The 24676-nt window shown below is 31.9% G+C and overlaps 2 protein-coding genes across 2 annotated transcripts; both read right to left on the bottom strand.

Moving 5' to 3' along the window:
• Positions 1–1449: 1449 nt before the first annotated feature.
• LOC116005900 (uncharacterized mitochondrial protein AtMg00310-like) lies at positions 1450–1983 on the bottom strand. Its single transcript, XM_031246133.1, has one exon. It carries the CDS (start codon positions 1981–1983, stop codon positions 1450–1452), a length of 534 nt encoding a protein of 177 aa, XP_031101993.1.
• Positions 1984–18484: 16501 nt separating this feature from the next.
• LOC116007347 (abscisic acid receptor PYL2-like) lies at positions 18485–19378 on the bottom strand. The gene has a single exon (XM_031248006.1). The coding sequence runs from the start codon at positions 19232–19234 to the stop codon at positions 18602–18604; it is 633 nt and encodes a 210-aa protein (XP_031103866.1). The 5' UTR covers positions 19235–19378; the 3' UTR covers positions 18485–18601.
• Between the last annotated feature and the right edge of the window lie 5298 nt (positions 19379–24676).

The following is a 24676-nucleotide window of genomic DNA, read 5'->3' as shown; positions in this document are numbered from 1 at the left end:
GACGACCTTTTCGCCGAAAATGGCAACCGACGACGATTCGGTCGTCGTTGGTCGCTGGAAAATGCAAATGATCGGTGATAACAAGTCAATTACTGGTTTTTAGACTTCATTGCTTCGATTTGACATGTTTGAGAGTTTTTTTTTTTTTTTGGAAATGACATGTTTGAGAGTTTAATTGTACTTTTTAAAAGTTTGTAGGCTTAATTGACTTTTTATGAAATGTTCGAGAGCCTATTTAACATTTCCCCCATAATTTTATTTTTTTTGAAAAGAAACACGAGAATATATTAAAGAAGATCAGCTAAGAACATTAGCTAGGACCCTAATATCATCCAAGATCAGGTCGAAAGATGAACAAGAGAAGCTATTTTTTATCCCTTCGACCACCAGTAAGGCATCACTTTCAATCTGAACAAAGTCAGCATTAATAGACTTGATCCATTTTAGAGCTTCTCGGACACCCATTGCCTCCGCCACTTTCGGTTGATAAGAGCCATTAATCTTGACCTGCAGAGCGCCAACAAATGAGCCAGTTGAGTCCCTTAGAATCATCCCCAGGCCGGTAGCATGTGTATGTTGATCATTAGCTGCGTCCACATTTAGTTTTAGAAAACCGGAGGGAGGTCGCTGCCATTTGACACAAGGGTTTGGCTCATGCAAAATCGCTTCTTTTGTATGGATTGACGTCCAGGCTTCAAGGTAGCATGCTGCGTCTTCGAGAATCTTTCCTGTTTGGGCCGTTCCATTGTTCCAGACCTTGCAGTTCCTTACTTGCCAGATCTTCCAGCATGTTGTTAGGAAGAGACAGAGATCCTTGACCTGTAGTAATTCCATGTTGAGCTCTAACCATTCCGGAAACCGGCAATTCGGTGCTGAGGGAGACAAGTTGATTTTACTCCAGCAGGACTTAGCAACATCGCAATGGATAAATAAGTGGGGAGTAGATTCCATAGCATCCTTACATAGCATGCACCGGTCTGAGCAATTAACTCTATTTGCAATCAGGTTGTCTGCTGTTGGGAGAGCATTGGTGCAGGCCTGCCAGGCTAGTAGTTTAACCTTTGGTGGGATATGGAGGTTCCAAATCTTTGACCATTTCAGATTGGTAGAATGAGGGAGGTGGCCGACTAGAGCTTTGTAGCAGCTTCGGACTGAGTAGGATCCATTCTCTTCTCTACTCCATATAATTCTATCAGCTTGATCCGCAATGGGGAGAGGAATGCGGAGGATTTTGAACTTGTCCTCCTCTGAGAATATATCATTCAAAATATCTAAGTCCCATCCTGATCTGTCCAAGTGCATGAGACCAGAAACCATACCTTCGCTGAGATGGGGAAGCATGGGGGATTTGATAAAAGGTTGGTTTGGGTCCGGTAGCCAAGGGTCCTTCCAAATGTTGATCATGGAACCATTACCGACTCTCCAATGGCTGTTGGCTTTTATGATAGCTTAGGCCTCCAGAATGCTACGCCACACATATGAAGGGTTGCTGCCCAGTTTTGCTTCTAGGAAGGAATTGTGTTTGAAATACTTGGCCTTAAAGACCTTTGAGACCAGAGAATTTGGGTGGTTAAGGATTCTCCATGCTTGCTTTCCAAGAAGAGACACATTAAATTTGCTAATGCTGCAAAAACCCATACCACCTGCCGACTTTGGTTTACATAGGTCGCTCCAAGTTCTCCATTTGATGCCTTTTCTGTTGACCTCTTGTCCACGCCACCAAAAATCATTAAGGGCAATTTCAATGCTTCTGCAAAGTGTCTTTGGTAGATGGAAGATACTCATGGCGTATGTTGGAATAGCTTGAAGAACATTCTTGATAAGAACCTCTCTGCCCGCCCGTGAAAGAAATTTGTTGTTCCAGCTCTTTATTCTTCCCATAATCTTTCCTTTGATGAAGCCTAGGATCTCAGATTTTCTCCTTCCAATGAGAGAAGGGAGGCCAAGGTAAGAACCCTTTTGATTGCCTTCTTGGATTCCCATGATCTCGCCGACAACTTCCCTGGTGATGGAATCCACAGTTTTACTAAACTAGAGGCTGGATTTACTGAAGTTGATAACTTGTCCAGAAGCCAGAGAAAATTCTGCAAGAGTAGCTTTGAGAATATTTACTTCCAGAGAGTTTGCCCTGCAAAACATCAAGCAATAGTCTGCGAAGAAAAGGTGTGTTAAGGGGGGAGCACCTTTGGCAATTACTAAACCGTGGATTCCCCCGTTCAGTTCCTCATTATGAATAAGAGCGCTAAGACCTTCCATGGAGAGGATGAAAAGGTAAGGAGATAGCGGATCTCCTTGTCTGAGGCCTCGTTGAGGTTTAATAGATCCAATGGGCACACCTTCCTGAAGGATAGAGAACTCCACAGTACTGATACAAGTGAATATAAGGTTGACAAAATTATAACAGAAACCCAGGGAACTTAAAATACCCTTCACAAGATCCCAGTTCACTCTATCAAAAGCCTTGCTCATGTCAATCTTCATACTAACCACTCCCTCCTTTCCTTGAGTTTTCCTATTCAAATAGTGATGGGCTTCGTAGGCAAGGAGAAGGTTGTCAGTGATTAATCTACCAGGAACAAAAGCACTTTGGGGGCTAGAAATGATGGAGGGGAGCAGAGGTTTGATTCTATTTGCGATGGTTTTGGCAAGGATTTTGTAGAGGACATTGCACAAGGAAATAGGTCTGAGGTCTGCCATGGAATTGGGCTTTGAGGTTTTTGGGATACGAACAATATGTGTGGCATTGCTACCTCTAGGAAGATGGTTAGACAGTCTAACATTCTCACAGAATAAGATCACATCATTGCCGAGAATATCCCAGTATTGTTGGAAGAATCCGGGAGTTAGACCATCAGGTCCCGGGGATTTATCTTGGTTCATATCAAACAGGGCTTTACGGATTTCTTCTTTTCCAAAGCTTCTGGTTAGAACTTGGTTTTGGACAGAAGTGACTTTCTTTTCCAGACATCTCAAGATAGGGGATAATTCACAATTGGACGCAGAGAACAAAGAATTAAAATAATTAAGGATAAGGGCATTTAGCTCAGTACCGTTCTCAGTCCAGTGACCATCATCTTTTTTCAGCCTGCAAATAGAGTTTTGCTGTCTTCGCTTCCTCACCGCATTGTGGTAGAACTTAGTGTTTTGGTCCCCATCCTTAAGCCAGAAGATTTTTGCTCTTTGCTTCCAGTATAAGTGCTGCTGATCGAGGGCTTTCATGTGCTGATATTGTGCTTCTCTGAAGAGATTACAGCCAAGGGGGTCTGACCGCTGCTTTAAAGACTCCATGCGCCTTGCCCAAAAGCTGATACGTTTATGGAACTGCTTTGTGAACAACCTGCCCTAGTGCCATACAGCTTTTCCGCATAACTCGATTCGATTCAGCATGTCATGCCCATGAGAAGAACTCCAACTTTCAATTACCACTTCGCGGCACCTTGCTTCGTTTAGCCAGAGGTTTTCAAATTTGAAAGTAGGCACTCGGTGATGTGGTTTGGTCGGTTCAACATACAACAACAGCGGTAAGTGGTCGCTTCTAGATGAGATGAGGGAGAAAGCTTTTGCCCCACCAAACATATCCTTCCACGAATCCGAGACTAGGATGCGGTCGAGCTTTGCTTGGATCCAATCCGACTTGCCTCTTGACTTCTCCCAAGTGAATTGGTGTCCTGAGAAAGGAAAGTCAAATAGCCCGCTTGATTCCACAGCTTCGCCAAAGCCTTCCATAAGCCATCTCGGTTGAGGGAGGCCACCAGATTTCTCAGTAGGACTGAGAATGTCGTTAAAGTCGCCTATAACTGCCCAAGGGAGATTGTTTTGTGATGATAGTGTTTTCAGGAGGTTCCAGCCCAGATGGCGTCTGCTTATCCATAAAACCCAGTGAGGCGCCAGTATTTCTCGCTGTCATTATAGGAGACTATTGTGTCAATATGTCTGTTGGAGTAGCTTTTGATACTGAGGGTATTATCATGCCTCCATAAGCAGGCAAAGCCACCACTATGACCCACGTTCTCAACAACCAGTAAGCCACCACTATGACCCAGACGGCGCTTTATTGGCTCAAGCTTGTTTCTGCCTACAAAAGTTTCGATAAGAAAAAAAATATCTGGCTTCTTCATGTGGATTAAATCCACAAGGACCTGAACTGACGTGGGATTGCCGAGCCCACGACAGTTCCATGCTAGGATGCTCATTAGTCTAGGCGGGCCTAGCAACCAGGACCCGCCTCTGGGATGTTTTTTGGATCGGTAACAGCAAGGTCGGAGTCCGGAGCCATGTCACTGGCCATGTTGGGACCATTAACAAAAAGCCCACAATCTTCATGAGATCTTCTCCTCCATTTGTGGTCCTGGATTAGGAGACCCAGAGCAGAGATACCAGTTTGACTTTCTGAGGAGGGATCAAACTTCTCTGGTAACGCAATAAATGCATCTTCAGCAGGCGTGCTGGTCACGTTAAAGATTCCTGGGGAATGTTCAGGTTGGTGGAAGACTGTTGGGTAAAGCATAGGTTCTGCATCTTTTTGTCCACTAGGTACCTCGTACCTTGGGATTCCCAAAGCACCATGATTGTGTTGGCTTTCGCCGGACTGGGAATCGGAAACAAGCGGGTTGGTTTCACTATTTTCCGGCCTTTCTGAGAAGATCCATTTACAGCCAGTAGGTTGGGAGCGTCTCCCTGACGCCCTGAGTTCTGGGCCAAAGGATCTGATGCACTTATCGACTTCCAGTTGTATGGGGCAAAGCTTTTCCCCATGGCCTAGCTTGCCGCATATAAAATAGAAGGTTGGTAGGCGCTCGTACTTGCATTCCAACCTGTGATCAACCCCGGAGGATAGTTTGATTTTGAGGCCTTTCCTCAGGGGTTTAGTGACGTCGATCCTTACTCCTATCCTGATGAAGGCGCACCAGGTCCCGTCAAAGTGTGAGATGTCAGCTTTCACAAATTCCCCTAGACTGTTTGCTAACTTTTCCGCCATTTGGATGTTGGTGAGCTGCTTTGGGATTTTGTGAATTTGGATCCAGAATTCTGCCTTCGTTAGGTCCACTTCGAACGGTGACTCGTCTCTTTCAAGTTTACGAAGGATGAGAAGGCTTTGTTCAAATGACCAGGGGCCATCCTCCAAAACTCTTGCCATATCCTTCTCATGGAAGAAGATGAACAGGTATAGGTTGGTCTGGATCTCCTTGACCATCATGCTGCGAAGCGGTCTCCATATTGTTCCGAGAGTATCCCTCACGTAAGCGAACTTGACAGATTTTTCCGTTAGGAGAGTGCCAACTAGAGCAAAAGCACCGTCGTCCGTTAGAGATGGAAGATCCTCCACATTAATGGGGACCTCGACGTCATCGTCGCAGTGAATACTGAGTCCTTCATAATGGGTTTCAAGGGGTTCTTTTCCACGGTTAGAGGAGGCCATTTGAGAGTATGGAGAAGATACTTGGTGTGTAGATTCTGAGTTGGTAGAGAGTTGTGTGGAGCCTTCTGAGATTGGAATGACATAATATAAGCTCGGCATATCAGGGGAGGGGTTAATGTTTTGTCGGAGTGTAGGTACAAGAATGAATGCCACCAACCTCGGATTAACAGGGGTGAAGTTAATGTTTTGTGGGGTGTGAAGATACATGATTGAATGCCACCAACCTCAAAAGCAGGGTGAAATTAATGTATCCTGGGGTGTGTAGGTACATGAATGATGAATGAGAGACACCAACCTCGGATTAACAGGGATGGAGTTAAAGGTTTCTGAGATGTGTAGGTACGGGAATGAATGCCACCAACCTGCAGGAGAGGATAAATGCAAACAAGACCAGTGAAAGGATGGGTAACAGAGGTTAGGTACAATATGGAGAAGCTGTCATAAATGCAGAACAAGAAGATGATACTGGGAGCAACCAAATCCAAGAGAAAGAGTAACGAGATGGAAAGCATGAACAGGAAGAGAACTTGTTAACATGAACAAGAGGGAGGAACTAGAGAGAAGCCTCTAGAGAGAAACTACAATGGCTGCCCAAAAGTATTAGAAGTTGGCTGGTGAGAGTTATTAGAATTTGGCTGGTGAGAGTTTTATATGGTCATTCCCCCATAATTAATTGTAAGTTTTAGCCCATGGTATAATAATTGAAATATTTTATAGTGGACCAGGAATAGCAGTGGGACCTTGTGGATTTTTTGTTGTAACTTGTAAGGACCATGATATTTTATGGACGATTTCATCCTTCACTTCTCTTTTCTTTGAATACAAGAGGGAAGGGGGGAACCCCAGGCTGAGGAACAAAGAACAACAAAAAACTCAGCCTACTCTGTCTCAAGAGCGAGACGCCATCTCATAGCCCCAAACTGGTCATTTCGAACAAGAGTGTCACATCTAGGGGGCGGGGAGTCAAAAAACATCTTCTCTTCTCTATTGAAAACAGCAATAGAGGCCAAGAAATCCGCAACAGAATTTTGCTCGCGAAAGACATGTACCAAAGTACTGCTCCCATCCCTTTGAATCATCTCCCTGCACTGACTTTCCAAACGCCCCATCTGATTGCTTCCTCTGTTGACATCCGAAAGTGCCGAAACCATCTCTTTACAATCACTCTGAATCTCCATGCTTGTGATAGCTTTGGTCGCCGTCCACTTCAGGGCCATCTCTAAGGCTTTCAGTTCAACCTCTAGGGGGTTATTCACATGAAACGAGAAGGAGGCCCCTTCACTTCTCTTTGCTTATATATAACTTTCGTAAAACACAGCACACATTTTCAATTGAGGATAGAATAGGATTTATAAAGCTCGTTGTCCCCATTACTTACAGGAGATTGGAGACTGGTATTGGAGACTATTATATGGGGCATCATACTGAGCATAATCCCTCGTGAAATCCGATTTTGGAAATGGATTAAGGGTGTGTTTGAAAACTAGAAAAATGACTTTCAGAAAAATGAGTCATTTTTTAAAAAATGGATTCATTTTCTCTGTTTGGATGTATTTTGAAAAACTGTCTTTGTGTGTTTGGTTTGTTTTTTGGAAAATGAGTAGAATTGTATAATTATATATTTTTATTATTTTATTTAAATATTAAAAAATTTATAATAATATAAAAATAATATTTTAAGTAAATAAAAAAAATATTTTTAAAAAAAAACCTCCCCCTCTGGTTTCCGTATGGTTTCCGCCGGAAAGCAAAGCCCGTGACTGTCTGCATCATTTTCCGCCATTTAAGGCTCATTTTCCCCCGTCAACGGAAATCATTTTCCGTTGACTGGGTTTTCCAAGTGTAGCAAAACATGGGAAATCCTGGAAATGATTTCGTTTCCAAAAATCATTTTCCGGGTTTCCAAACACAACCTAAAGGCAAAATCTATCATAAGTATTGTAGTTTTCAACTTTTCATTATAAATAACTAGTATTTTCACCCGTGCGATGCACGGAATGGATTTGTTATAAATTTTAAGAATATTTGAATCGATATATAATTATATAAATTATAACATCAAATATTATATAGTGCAATTGAAAAGATGGTTTGGATCGATTATGTTTTCTAATGTTATCATTGCTTGAATTCAACCAAATAAATGTTGAATTAATAGTTAATGTGTAGATGTAAGCATCCAGTGCTAAAATTTTGAGATTTTATATATCAGTGTTTAGGATTTGTATAACTTGGGCAAATGTGTTCTTTGATTAAAAAAAAACATAATATCACTGGTTCAAATTACACATTATTGAAAACCTTTTTGTAGACGATATTGGTAGTAGTAACAGAATATTGTCCATGCTCGTCTAGAGCTAATACATTCAGCCATTCAGGCCATCAGAATGGGTGATTCGGGAAAAAGTCACATACAATTGACTGTGATTAAACACCGATTTTTTCAGCAATAACCCAACATGAGTTAGTGTTTGGTCTTGGCTTTTGTTGATAGTCATGGCATATTTGAGCATCAATGAGAATTGTTTACGCTGGAACTTGAACGGCAATCTCATAGCAGAAGGAGTGAGAGACATTCAGGGGATATAAACTTTGGTTCATTCATGTGTCCCATTAACTATTATTGCTTCGACAATGTGATCTACCAATCTTGTGACGATGAGAGCGTACCGTTGCAAAGACCAAGAAAGTGGTCTATGTTCCACAATAACATCACAGGTGCACCAACCTTTAATGTCATGGTATTCCGCATCAGCATATGTGTCTGGTATTTCATCTAAGATCGGAGCGTCAATTTCGTTCGCAGAATTTTCCCTATTAATCCTTTTGGCAAATAGCAAGATGTGCGTGTGGCGGAGTCATCTTTTTTGAAATTCAATCTTGTAGTCATAAATATGTTATTAACTGCAAATACATAATCTAAATGTCATTTTGGATCAAGATTCACAATATAAGGTGGACCCTGATGCATGATATAACAATGGGGGAGGGGGAAGGGAGTGCCCGAATGTTAATGTGATACCATTGGGGGCTTAGTCCAGAAAACTACAGCTTTAATTTAGTGTGATTTTCATTTATTGAGTTGCTCTTTTCTTTTCTATTTGAAACTTTTGATGTAAACAACAACAACAACAATAATAATAATATAATAATGAAAAAGAAGAAAATTAAAATACATATTATCGATCCGTACTTGTTTATCTTGTGCTGTTGTTTAAAGTTTAAATTTGTTATTGTAATTAAAAGAGGAATGCATGCTTGTCATTGACGCTTTTCAGTTAGCACTTAATATTGTGAATACGTGTAGCATCATATAACCAACGTCAGAACACTTATGGATTTTTTTTTTAATATTATTGACCATGTTACATGTAGTATCTGTTCATATACTCTCTCAATCTACTGAAACCCAACAAGTCAATATCGCCTCCACTGAGGTTCGAACCCATGACCTCACATTTAGGAGAGGTCACTTCATGGACTTGAGTATTATGGAGTATTAAAAGTAAAACTTTCATACCAATAGTAACAAGTTCGATTCTCTTGTTAACATTATTCTTTCAGTCAAATCAATTTACATTTCATGTGTAGTTTGTAGACTACCACTGCACAAAAAAAAGGTCTGAAATGCATAATTATATTTACATATTTATAATTTTTTTAAAACAATATGTCATTGTATTGAAGAAAAAAAAAGCCATTATTATGAGAAATAAATGTTTGATATATCATATATTGAATTATCATCGCAATATATCTGGTTGCTTTGCTTTAGACTCCAAGCTAACTTAAACGATTGTATCTAAAAACTAATAAGTGTGAATGAAAGTTATATTTTTCATTAATTATTTTTATACATTATAATATAAGAATTGTACTATACGATATTTTGGTCAAAAATATCCCCACCATTATAACTTCTATTATCTTTTTCAACTATTGTTGCCATGCACATGCATCATATACACCATATATTTTCTTATATTCTTCGATGGCAATAATATATAGACATTATATATATTAGAATAATATATAAGTTATTTCTTAAAATATAAATATCAAATCTATAAACGTGGTTTACATTATTATTATTATTATTATTATTTACAATAATATAAATATCTAAAATCTAAATAAATTTAAGATTTTAATATTGAGTACTATCTTTTATCAATAAAAATACAAAGCAACACAAATGTTGTAAAACGTGGTTGGTAGGATTCAAACTTGCGCGGGCAAAGCCCACTGATTTATAGTCATGCCCGATAACCACTCCAACACGACAACAATTGTTACAATTATTCAGGCATTACATCTTTAACTAAATAAAAACCTTCTTCGAACGAATTATAATATGTTATTGAGTGATAAAATTTGAATAGTTTCTTACTTCTTATATATAGTTTTATCTCTCATTTATTTGGGATGGTAATTTCACTCAAATCCAATGGAGATGATAAAATTTTTCAATACCATTTCTCAATATGTATATTAATTTTGTAATAAAAGTTAATTACCGAAATGATCCATTGACTATATATAATGAAATTAACAATTTTGTAATTAACTATATGTATCGTGTAGCAAAATTAATTGTAATAATATTTTAATAATATTTGGATCGATATACAATTATATAAATTATAACAACAAATATTATATAGTGAAATTAATGAAATGGGTTGGATCGATTATGTTTTTTGATGTTATTCTTGCTTGAATTCGAACAAATAAATGCCCAATTATCTATGCGATGCATGGATAAAATTTTTTAATATATATTTTAGATAATAAAATTACAGATGAAATTATAAACAATTGTAATATTTGAAAGTGTACATTTATTTGATTATAAGATTAGTGAAAAATTATCTCTCAATTAATTGAATAATATATGACCTGTTTGGTTGCAATTATCTTAAAAAATTAATATATAATATGATTTATGTAATTATATTATTACTACAATAAATATCAGAAAAGAGGAAAAATAATTTAATTGTAATTATTATAAAAATAAATCTAACGACCCATGTTTAGCTTAATTATCATAATTTTTATTAGAAAATTATATTAATATTTGTGCAATTATAGTTTTATACCTTAAGTATATTACTTTTCTCCATATCGCCTTTACTTTTTTCCTCCTCCTCCACATCTAAATGAATTAATTGTAATTATTATTAAAAAAAAAACTAACAACCCATGTTTAATTTTAACTAGTGTTTTTACCCGTGCGGTGCACGGAAAAAATTTTATTATTAAAAATTTAAATAATAAAATTTAAAAATACAAATATATTAAAATGTTCAGTATAATAATATAGTTGAATTTTCATATATTTGGTCAAATATCCATTATCATAGTATACACAATTAAAATTTTGTATAATCAATATAATCTCTAATCATATACATATTTATATAAATTTATAGAGAAAATTTTACATTATTAAATTGAATTATTCATAATCTTATTTCATATATATTATAATTTTAACAATATGAATAATAACTAAGAAATTATACTTAGAAATTTAAAAAAATGTAAAATTTAAATATTGCATATGTGATTTTAAATTCTACTCAGACGCATTTTCTAATATGATTGTGTAATACAGTGTATATACAAATAATATTTATTAATATGTATATATGCAAATTCTATAAAACAATTTCTGTAATTATAATTTATATTGATATATTATAATTAATATAATTAAATTTATAAATTAAAAAATAGTATTTTAATTTCGTATGATTAATATAATGCATAAGTATATGTATGTATGCATTTTTAAAATTTTAAATATTTATGAATACACATTCTGTTAATTTTATAATTTTATTTTTAATTATATTTTATATTTTATTAATTATAATTAAGAAAATTACATTTACGAATTAAAACAATTTAATTTTTAAATTTATATGGATTAATGTAGTCCGATCCCTAACTATATTATATACTTAGACAAATTTTTAAATATTTTTGAATTTTTAATTAAGAATATGAGTTTAGACATATTTTAAAATAATTTTTTTAATAAATATTCATTGTAGTAATTAAAGTGTATAATTATGCCAATAATCACAATTCTATAAAAAAAAAATGTGTATATATTTTTATATTGTACAAAATACTATAAATACAACATGTCTACATAAATGGATAAAAAGAGAAATTGATAATTTTTTATTATATAGATATTGATAAATATTATATAATTTTTTTTCTTGCATGAAAAACCATTCTTATTTTAAAATTTTACATTGATATATGAGTTTTGTATCAAAATCTACTTTGGTGATATTTTAAACTTTTAGTAACACTTGTGTGAGACCGTCTCATGGGTCAGATATTTGATTAATAGGTTAGATCTTTGACCTCATTAATTAAAGATCCAACCCGTCTCACGGATTGAGACCATGAGACAGTCACACACAAGTTTTTTCCTTAAACTTTTGTTTGTTATCATAAATAGTAATATATGTCTAGAAACCATTTAGTTTTGTTTCTAAATATTTTCCAACCCATAAATGTAGCACAATCAAAACATCTCTAGATCATCATTTAAATAATAGGTCCATAATTTATGATATGTTTTTAACTAATTTATTGAAAATTTATTTCTTTTAGTTCTATTATCTCTTATTATTCTTCATTTTAAATTGATAGATCTTGAGATGATGCATCATTCTTAAATATGTGGATTTCAATTAATTTAATAACATTATATTTAAATGGAGACATTTACCCAATAACATTTTTTTTTTCAAAACTCCGCAAATAGAATGTTAAAATCATAATAATGATATATTTTTTACCTTTCACATTTTTAAACTTTGAAAACCAACATCATTTATGTAAGAAGAAATTTATATATAGTAGTAATAATAATGTAGTTAGTTTTAAAAGTTAGATGAAGTAAACAAATTGACATGCAACAAATTTTTTGGGTGAACTTTTGACATGCAACAATAATTCAATATGTATATATGTATTATAGTTATTATTTTCTCTTTTTAGCAAAATATATATATATATATATATATATATCTTCGAATCAAATTAAATTATTTTAATTTTAATCAAGTTATTATTAATTTTTGTCACATTGCGACCAATCTTATTTAGTTCTTGCCACTTTTAGTCCACCGTTGAAATTTTTGTCAAATTGCTATCCAAAACAGGGATATTTTTGGTATTTTCATGTTTTGGTCATCTTCTCGACCCTTTACAGTGGTTTTCCTTATATATTTTAATTATATATTGCAATAGTATTGTAAAAAATCAATCTAAAACATTTTAAAAATTAACCAATATCATATTAAAAATGAATATAATATAGTGATTTAATATAATTGTATGTTAATTTAATACATTAAAATAAAATATTAATATAGGTATTATTTAAAAGTTTTTAATTAGAACTTTTTAATAATATATTTTTTATATATTAATTTTATTTGTATATAAAAAAAACTGAACTTAAGTTGAAAAAGAATATACTGAGTATTAGTTTAGTGTACCTTAAAAGTATTCCATGATTCATGGTATAATAAATATTTTAGGTAATCACTACTATAAAGTAAATTAACATATATAGCATTTTTTGTAATTATTTAATTAGGTAAAAATGATTGTAATTTCAAATATTAAAACATAAGTATTGAGTATTTTTTTTAGGATGAGCGTGAAAATAGCACTTATGTTTTAATATATATATATAGATATAGAAATTACGTACATTAACATAATATAGTAATATTTTTTTTTTGAATACTATAATATATATCATATAGTAATTTGACTGTTTATGAATATAAAATAAAAAAATACGCAAGATTAAAATATTTTGAACCATAATTGAATTGCATGGTATATTATCATGAGAAGAATTTAATTACGTACATTAACATAATATAGTAATATTTTTTTAATACTATAATATACATCATATAGTAATTTGATTGTTGGAATTTTTATTATTTTTTTGAATATTATCATGAGAGGAATTTAATTACGTACATTAACATAACATAGTAATATTTTTTTTGAATACTATAATATACATCATATAGTAATTTGATTGTTGAAATTTTTTTTGGAATATTATCATAAGAGGAATTTAATTACGTACATTAACATAATATAGTAATTTTTTTAATACTATAATATACATCATATAGTAATTTGATTGTTTATAAATATAAAATAAAAAAAAATACGGAAGAATAAAATATTTTGAACCATAATTGAATTGCATGGTATATTATAATGAGAGAACTTTAATTACGTACAGTAACATAATATAGTAATATTTTTTTGAATACAATAATATACATCATATAGTAATTTGATTGTTGGAATTTTTTTGAATATTATCATGAGAGGAATTTAATTACGTACATTAACATAATATAGTAGTATTTTTGGAATACTATAATATACATCATATAGTAATTTGATTGTTGAATTTTTTTTTTGAATATTATCATGAGAGGAATTTGATTACGTACAGTAATATAATATAGTAATTTTTTTTTGAATACTATAATATACATCATATAGTAAAATATATATATATATATATATATATATATATATATATATTATAAAAATACGCAAGGTTAAACTATTTTGTTTAAGGAATCCATACAGGAATAAAATTGAATAAAATATTTCATAAATTTCGTGTATAATAAGGAATGGAATCATACTTTGAATATTTTGTCAATTTTAGCCATAAATAAGGAACGATAAGGAAGACTAGAATTTCTGAGAAGGAATTATTATATAATATTATGTTGACCGATTTCAAAATTTTTGGACTAAAATGAGCGGGAAAGCTAGCACTTCTGTTTTAATATATATATAGATTATACTAATATTTGTGTAATTGTTAGCTTGATTAACATAATAATTATTCGTCAATTATATTAATATCTATGAAATTATATAATTCCTTAGTTACCATAATAATTATTATGGTAATTATACTAATATTGTACAATTATACTTTTATACTTTCAATATAAACATATATATATATTTATATATATATTACCATAAAATTACCATTGTAATTAAATGGAAAAATATGAATGATAATTTATTTTGTTCTCATAGTATTATACCTTAAGTATATAAAATATATTTATATATTAAAGTTTTCATATTTATTGAGCTATTATTTACTATAATAATTATTAGATTTTATATAGTACGTAATAGCTTGGGAGGTAGTTTAATTTGGGTAGGAAGTTGTAAACGTAGGACTTTATTTTTATTAGTAGTATATTGATGGAATTGTATTACCATATGTTTCCTACAATTCTAGATTAAATTTATAATCTTAATAATACAGTACATATGTTTCCTACAACGTGATCTATACTATTAATAAAAACAAAATCCTCAATTTTAATTTGCATTCAAAACACTCTTATACTATTAAGGTTTGCGTTATAATGTATAATGTTGTAATACAACTCTTTTTCGTACTACAATTGTACATTAAAATATGTAGAGATCGACCCGCCTCGCCTTAAGCCCGCGGGCCTTGGCGAGGGCCCGCCAAATTTTAAATTTAAATAAAAAAATTAATGTTAAAAAAACTAATAAGTGTATACTAAAGTAATTTGGATAGTTTAAACATATATTATTGCATTTGTAATTTTTTAAACACAATAATAACTAATAAATAATCAAATACACAATATATTAATCCATAAGTAAATAACAAATCATTTATGCAATATACTAAATTTGTTTGAACTTGATTTAATATATATATACTATTGCAGCATTTATTTATTTTAATAATTTTTTATTATACATTTGGTGGGTTTGGCGGGCCCCTGCCGACCCGCCAAAGCCTGCGAGTTAGGCAAGGGCGGGCTAAAAGGCCCGGCAAAATACGGGTCTAAAATATCAAAGCCCACCCCACCCTTTTCGGGCGGGACGGGCTAAACCCGTTTTGACGGCTCTAAAAATATGGTAATACAATTTTTAATCAAATATATTCTTCCCTACTTTCCTATTCGTAATACAATTCTAGATTAAAATTACTAATCGTAATAATACATTACATATATATATTTCCCACAACGTAATCTATACTATTTTACTATTGAATATTTTATATTCTTTTCTGCAATTTCTCATATTTCTTCTTATTGTTTAGTAATGGTATCTGTTTTTGTATCTGCCTCCGACCTATCCCCAGGATAAGGAAAAACTCTTTAAGACTCCAGTTGATGTGTTGTTATTTGTCCAGAGAATATAAACGCTCTACGGTCAACCAACAAACTCATCAAGTGCTTAATTATTCCATTACTCCCATTTGAATTCTTCCCCTAATATTATTATACGTACTGGATATCAAAATAAAAGTGTACCTTAAGATATCGTAGGGGGCAAATATTCTTAATATATTATAACAAATCAATTCCGTGCATCGCATGGGTGAAAACACTAGTTGTGGTATGAATAGAAATTGTATTATCATATTTTACAATATTTTGCAAACCAGGAGTGTTTTAGGCGAGAATTTAAAATGAAGGATTTTATTTTTATTAATAGTATAGATTCTTCAATCTCTTAATACTATATTTTAATTTTAAAATATTACAATTTTTTTTAGAAATATCACATTTTATTTTATAATAAGTTGGAGTATTACATTTTCCCATATAAATAAGTGAAAATGACATATTTGGTCTATGAGTTCTATATATATACGAAAAATCTAAATTTCTCGCTTGGTCAATTTCTCATAAAAGCAACAAAAAAATTTTGACATATTTTTGTATCTTAAAAGTTATGATTTGATTACTCTTGCTTAGTAAGGAAAATCATAAACTTTTAGAATAGTGTGCTTCACACGCCTAAAATAAGTGACTAAGTGTTCATTTGTTGAATTATACTGAGTCTCAGGTTCTTTATACGAGACTCATGTTCCTACCAACTTATAGGAGAGTTATTGAAATGCTTATAAATTTCAAGAATAAATAATAATCCCAATAATTAAGTTAGAAAAGAAAACAAAAAAAAATACATATAAGTCACAAAAATTACAATTTTTGCGCAATTAGATCAATCAATGAACTTAAAACATGTGAAATCAAACTTATCAAATAAGTAGAATATATGTGACCGGGGTAACCTAGACTAATTGGTCTTGTAATTGACTTGGTAACCTCAAATTTGACCTTATGCGAGAGCTATCAATTGATCTTCTCATTTTGAGCTGGTTGTAATCCAAATTGGTTCTTTATGGAAAGCATAGGGTCACAATGAGGATTTCACCCACACAACATATTTTGATAAGAAAGTTCAATTCATGGTCGGATTTTAGGGTGTACAAGATGAACAATAGCACATTGCCTCAAATTTTAGAGGACCAAATATTTATTTTTGACCTAGCTACTTAAGAAATACAAAAAAAAAAAATAAAAATCTACAATTAATTCTAAAACACATCAGTTTAATCTCAAATCAATTCTCTCTCCTAATAATTAGTACCTAATTAATTGTGCATGGCAAGATCATTATGGTTCCTCAACGGTACAAATGATGTCTAAAGCCGTGTATCTGCAGAGATAACTTGAAGTAAAAATCATATATTTTAAGTATTGATTTTAAAGATTGCGATTATACTTTTAGTAGGACCTCATTTATTTATAAGAACGGAACCACAAAAATCTAAAAAGCGGCCCTGGTTCAATTAAACACATTTTAAATTTAGTCGTTTAATTATACAAAATTTGTAAGTTTAATAGCTTATTTAACACTTATTTTTGTTATTAAAAAAAAAAAAGGAAAGAAAGAAAGAAAGAAAAATACAAAAATCACATCACAAGTTGCACAAGTGAAGTCACAAGTTTCCCAGGATATATTTCTATGTCTGTCATTGTCTTCGTTGAAAATGTAATTAATGTACATTGGAGCAAGGTTTGACATTCAAATTTAGCTTTCCTTAGCTTTTACATTCAAACTGCACGAAAAGTGATGATAAGCCGCTTGCCTTTTCATTTTTGCTAGTGGTTAGTTTTTTTTTTTTTTTTTCTTTTTAAATCAAAATTTTTGAATTGATGTGAAGAAATTTCTTAACTGAATTAGTTTTATCATATATAATATATAAATATTAATATAATATAAAAAAATAAACAACTTAAATCTAGTGTTAGTTACTTTTAAAGAAGTACCGCTTAATTGAATTACTCTCGTCACACAATATGCAAATGCGAAAATAGTATGAAAAAATTGCATAATAACTTGAATCTAGCATTGCCTTTGAACCTACTTATGAATTGTTTATCACACAATATACAAATACCAATACAATTTAAAAAAATCACATAACTTGAATCTATAGCATTGCCTTTGAGGAATTGAAGCTAGTGTCCACTCATAACTTTATTGAATTTGTCTCGTCATACTATACAAAAATATCCATATAGGATGAAAAATTGCATAAACTTGAATTTAATAAATGTTGCCTTTAAATTGAAGAAATGCCTGCATATAACTTTTTTATTTTAATAGGATGAAAGACCTTGTGGTCAAGTGGCACCCGGTGTCCCGGTTAACACTCCCACATGGATGATGGGGTAGGTTGAGAAAGTAGCCATGAACAGATACTACATTGTAACAGCGTTAGTAGTACTCAAAAAAAAAAAAAAAACTCTGTTACTATACGTTTTTTAGTACTACTAACTCTATTATAATATAACATCTGTTAATAACTATTTTTTCAACTTACTAAAGCACAAAGAGTCGATATTGTCCAAACTCATAACCTTCTATTTGAAAATTTGAAAGATCTACTTTGTACCACTAGACGCCTGATTATAACTTAATTAAATTAATCGATCTTATCACACAATATACGAATTTCAATAATGCAGTATGAAAAATCCCCCGTAACTTGAATCTAGCGCTTTTTTAATTTGAGAGTTGGTGTATAATTGTATATAATAATATAATAATAGTCAAATAGTCATAGAAGAAAAAAAAATATACAATTAATTTAAACAAGTTAAATTCTTTTTCCAACTTTGGAAGAAAACCATGCACTAGGCTCTAAGGAAATAGTATTATAAAAATATTTTAGAAAAAGAAAAAAAAGGGTAAGAATAAATAAAGTTACAAAATAGCACCGCCCAACTATACCATTCATGAGTGACCACCACTACCTCCGCCTCCGCCTCCGCCATGCAAAGCCGCCATGGCCACCACCCCAAGCTTCTGCAGATTCAGCTTAACCACCGTGTCGGTAAACATACGCGTATCGGCTCCGGTGTTCCCTTCGGGTATATCGACAATATAAGACTCCAAAACGACTGTGTAAAAGCCGTTATTATTATTGTTATTGTTGTTGTTATTGTTGTGGGCCCCGCGGCGGCGGGGGAATTGGTTGACCGAGGTGACGCTCCGGTAGTTATTGAGGCGGTGCTCGCCGCCGACGACGCGGAAGCTGAGGATGTGGTTGTGGTCGTCGAGGATCTCGAGGCGCTCGGTGCTGGTGGCGGCGGGGATGCCGGAGACGACGGTGACTTCCCGGATGCTCCCCACGCCGCCGTCGCCGGTCATCCGGCAGCTCTTGATGAAATGCTTGTACTTCTCCGGGTTGTCGAAGCGGCGGACGATGGGCCACACCACGCTCGCCGGCGCGTCGATGTGCTGCGTGATCAGAGACGTGCATGTGTTGGGCACGTGATCGAAGGTGTGGTACCGCCGGATCAACGGCTCTAGCTCCGAGAATTCCTCCTCCGTTAGCCCCTGCGGGATTTGGGCTCTCTCCGCCATAGCTTTCTTGCGAGGGCTCTGATATGATGAAGCCCAGGCCGGGGATCCAACAATTTGTGTTAATTGCCTTATAGGAATCCAATCTATACTACTCCGTATATAATATGAACAGTACAGAGACTAGAGGATATATATGTGTGAATAGGCTCCATCCCCATATATGTACAAAAATTATTGTTAATTGCTTAGCTCATATCCAAAATAAATTTATAAGTTTTGTTTTTTTAGTAAACGAGGAAACCCACCATCCTTTTCAGTGTAAGTAAACTTTATTCTATGATCTAATCGACAAAGGACCACAAGTAACTAAACAAATCAGTTATGTTACTCATAATTGACCGGCTCAAATTAAGGGGACAAGGATTCGAACTAGTTGTGACCTTGTTAGTAGTAGGCAGTGAGGGTTAGTTCAAATTCAGACAAAAAAAAGTGAAAAGTATATGTGAATTTAACGTTGTTATAATCACTAACGTACAAATATTTGGGGTCATGTAGGCTAGTTGATGCACATCTTGTAATTTTTCTCATCCACGCGCCTTTTTAAAGCAAAAACAAGAGGGGCCTTTAAGTTTGGGGTTCAAACTTATAAAATTATGTCAACTAAACTATATATAGACATACACAATTTTAAAGTTTAATCAGTTTCGTATCAATTTACACATCGTGAAATATCATATACAAATCAATATTGTGTAGAGATGCCGTATAAGAAAGTTTTAAAATATCTCTTATGTGACGTGTTTCAGGTATATAGATATTTTGATCATATTAGATGATTAAACAAAAAGGAAACATAACTGATTTCTATTTTCTTTAATGATATAGAGATATTGAATTAGACAATATATTAATGAAATAATGAGTGTCAATTCATATTTGGTGTGGGGAGCTAAACCTGAGTAGACATTAGAAGGTAAGATGGGACAAATTGATTGTACGTGAGCAATGGGCATAAACAATTTATGTTGCAACCAAATCAAATGATTTGAGTGCATGCCATAAGATAAATAGTGGTCAATATGATTTACAATATTACCAAACTAATAGAATATGGCTAATGCCAATGAACAATAGTCAATTGATTAAAGAGAGATGCCTTTGATTAATTGCCAATGATTAAATCCTCACTTTGTACTTTTTCTTTCGGTGTGTGTAAATTAATCTATCACGAACAAAATGCGGTGGCAGGCAAAACAAACGCGAAACAAACTCCAACATCATGTGGGTGCATTGAGAAGAGCCCCCTTCCCGCGTCGAGGATGCATTGCTAGTGGACTTGAGAGCTTTATCGTGTGTGATGACTATTTCAGAAAGGTGTTTGTTGTAAGGCAACGGACTTGACCCTCCTTTAGATAAAAAAAAAAAAATTATAAAGTAAAATTATTTATGATATTTATGTTAGAAAAATAAAAAATATTTTGATCATAATAAAAATTTGAAAAACAATTTACAATAGATATTAATTAAACATCAAATCAGACATATTGCATATGTTTAGAGGTGCTGCATTTGTCTTAAGAAATGTATTTTCTTATTGTCACATCTCATTATCTAAATTCTAAAATTTATGGTGAATGTAATATAATTTAAACTAAATGTTTCGTTCGGAGGTCATGGGTTCGAGTTCCATTAAGATAGTATTGACTATCTGTGTTTTTGTAGATTGAAAAAATAATTATGAACATGTACTACATTGTAACAAAGCTAATAGTATTCAAAAAAAAAAAAAAGCTTCCATATTACTTGGCCACTAGAGATAAAAACAACAAAATTAGAGGCAAAAATAAGAGTATTAAACAAGATTAGAGACCTAACTTTTATAATATTTTGCAACATCACATCTTATATTTAACGAGATTATTATATATTTCTTTTTTTTTTCAACAATATTATAAAAGAAAATCTAATTTCACCAAATATAGAATATTATTAAAATACAAATTTGTAATATGAATTTTTCTTTATAATTATTTTCCTTGCCTACTTGAGTGGAATATTTTGAGTATATACCATTCTTATTTTCTCTTTTAGACGTTGAAATTCTGCCTTAAAAATATTTAAAAATAAATTTAATATTAAATACGTTATCATTAAATTTCTTCAATGTTAAGAAATGTTCACATGGTAAAAGCGAAAATATCTTCTTCTTCTTCTTTTTCTTTTTGTTAAGTTGAGTTAATGCCATACTGCATAAATGCATAATAATAAAAAATTAAAATAACAAAAATATAGCGTACTTTTCACTACAAATAAAAATGAGTAATGATATTTTATAGTTATTATTTTATAAAATTTTACAGGATCAAAATACTTTACAAAATGTCATAAAATTTCATTAATATATTATTTACAATAAGTCATCAACTTTTTTACCCTTGTGGTGGGAGTTGGGACATTGATTTTTTGGGCAGAAAAAAATTGAAAAAGTATAGAACAAATACTACCTTTTAAATAATCATTGTTTCAAAAAAATTATTTACAACAAGTCATCAACTTTTTTTGTGTTTTAATTTGCCCTTTCATAATCAATTACCAATCTTATATATTTAAATGATTCAGGTATCTTTCATTCGAATGAACACACACACATATATATTCTTTTTGATATCGAGAGAAACATATTATCACTAATTGAAAGTGTGCATTGAGTAAACGTTGCTATTATATAATAGCTCGCAAACTACACGTGATAGGTAAATAGCACTAGGAAGATCATGTGTGATCGACTCGACCAAAAAAATATTAATAACAATTAAATTTGCTATATTTAAATACAAGTCACCCGGTGTCCCAGAAAACACTCTCACATGGATGATGGGAGTGGGTTCGAGCCTCAGTGAATGCAACTGTTGACTCTTTGTGCTTCAGTAGATTGAGAAAGTAGCTATGAACAAATACTACATTGTAATAGAGTCAGTAAAAAAAATACAAGAGTCATGTTTCATTCATTCGATCATCATTTTGCCCCGAATAAACCCATTTTTAATAGAGATGGTATCTTTTGAGTATTGTGAAATGTTGGCACATAATATTCCCTTAAAATGTGGATAAACAATAATGGTTGGTCCATGATGGCATAGTGAACATTATCATGTTTGGTGGGCTTGTTTCTTTATTTAATCATGCAAATTATTGGACATACATGACAGTAGATTTCGTTTTTTAAAAAACTCACTTTTGTTAGTACCAAGGGCTGCCCACTTTCTAATTAAGGGATTAAAAAATGAGTCATGGGCCATGTCATAACTTTTTTGAGTACTATAATTAGAAACACAATATAAATTTTCCATTAAATTATATTATATAGTTTTTGGTGGTTTCTTAATTCTTGAAAAATGACAAAGCATACATACATATGATACACAACGTAACCTCAATCTAAAAAGTAAGAATGATGCCTTTCGTCGCTTACCATATCAAGTAAAGGATTTTATCTACTGTGATATATTATATCATTTTATCACAATCATCCAATCATTTTAAATGTATCATTATATAATATAGTCTATAATCACAACGTATATGTTCGTTAGAGTTTTTTTTAGACTTTAAAAATCTTCAATATTTTAATTTGTATTTTTCATTTTTTGTTACAGTAATAATGTTTTTTTCCTTCAATTTTTTTTTTTGTTTCTTTAGACTAACTGTGAATTTCTATCGACTGATACATTTTTTTTGTTATCAATTTATAAAATACATACATACATATATACATACGCACACATATATAATAATTTTTTAGATGTTTACAGTAATACTGCATTGGCATTCACATCACAACAAAAAAACTAATCCAGTTGAGTTTTGTTAATACCACATCCACTGAGACTCAAACCAACAACCTCCTATATGGGAGTGTAACTTGGTGCCACTAGAACACAAGGTGTTGATATTGTTGTTGTTATATTGTTGTTGTTTGTAAAAGTAATAAGTTTTGGGAATGAAAAGAGTTTTATAAAGCAGCTAAAAGGGCAAAACGGGAAATGAGAAGTTGTCGCTATCGTTGACAAGAGGCAAGCTGGTAGATTCGTGGATCATGTGAGGGGCTTAACAAACTAGCTGCGTGATCCAAACATCACCTTGCAGCCTGGGCCCCACTTACATCCATTTTCCATTTTTTTCATTATTATTTTTTTCTAATAGGGAGTATATTTAAATACATATAAGAAAAATTTAAATTATAAAATTCAAACCTAACTCTTTTTGTATTTTCTTAATGCTAATAATTTTTTTTTTTAAAAAAATGAGTATTGCAATATATTACACAACGGAATCGAATAGTCAATAAATATTGTTGTTACGATTGACATATATATCATTTATAATAATTTAAATTATAAAATCCCTAAACAAACGCGATCAATAGCTCTACAAAGGACTATTGTACATAACTTTTGATGATTTTGAATTCAAAATAGAACAATTTTAGTCTCATTATTCTTAGCACTTATATAAGTTCTTGAGAATTTAAAATTAATAATTATTATAACTTCAATAAATGCATTAAAATAAAATAATATTACCCATCTAAAATTAAATTATACTCCGTAATAATTAAATACAATAATAAAGACTAAATATAATTAATAATATATGAGCTTTGAGTTTAAAAAAATGTTATGCGAGATATAATAATTTTTTTGAGTAATATTGTCTCTATTACAAAGTAATATATGTTCTTTACCTATTGCAATTCAGGGTGTGATCCTGTGACCTTGTCTCAAAAAAGAACACAAATGTGTCATTTGAGCACAAGTTGTTTGGTGGAGATATGATAATTTAATAACAAATTTAAAAATTATTAGTTTAATTATATTATATACACAAAGATACTTGATAAGTGTGCATTATAATTTTAATATAATATTATCTTCCCCCAATTAATATATAATAATATCGTTAGAGGGATACGTGTATAAATATTGAGTGAATGGTCCCTCCATTTTTGATAATTTTATATTTAAGTCTACGATCTTCTAATTCTAGAGTTCTCTTAATTAATAAATTAAAAAATTATTTTAAAATGCCTACAGAAAAAGAAAGAGTAAAAAAAAAAAAAAGAATACTTTTATTTTTGAAATTTTTGTCCCATATTATATGTGGAGTTTAATTAACAAGATTTAACTTATTATTATATTTTTGTTGTAAGTAAATCAAATTTATATATATTTGAAAATTACATTAAAAAAATACTATTAAACATAGAAAATCGAATTTAAAAATTGTAAGAAAATATTAAAGAAAATAAACAAAGAATAAATAATATGATTTGATCAATAAATATTGTGAACATTGTGTTTACTTTGACTTTTGTATTTTTCAAATTTTCATTATCTATGAATCCAAAATTTCAAATTTCTTTCCCCAAATTTTATATTTATAATGTACATGACCCCCCCCCCCCCCCCCCCCAAAAAAAAAAAAAAAAAAAAAACCTAACCA

The sequence above is a fragment of the Ipomoea triloba genome, chromosome 15 (genome assembly GCF_003576645.1).
Source record: "Ipomoea triloba cultivar NCNSP0323 chromosome 15, ASM357664v1".
In the NCBI taxonomy this organism is placed as follows: domain Eukaryota; kingdom Viridiplantae; phylum Streptophyta; class Magnoliopsida; order Solanales; family Convolvulaceae; genus Ipomoea; species Ipomoea triloba.
The sequence above is the reverse complement of the archived record's forward strand: the minus strand, read 5'-3'. Positions and strand labels throughout refer to the sequence as shown.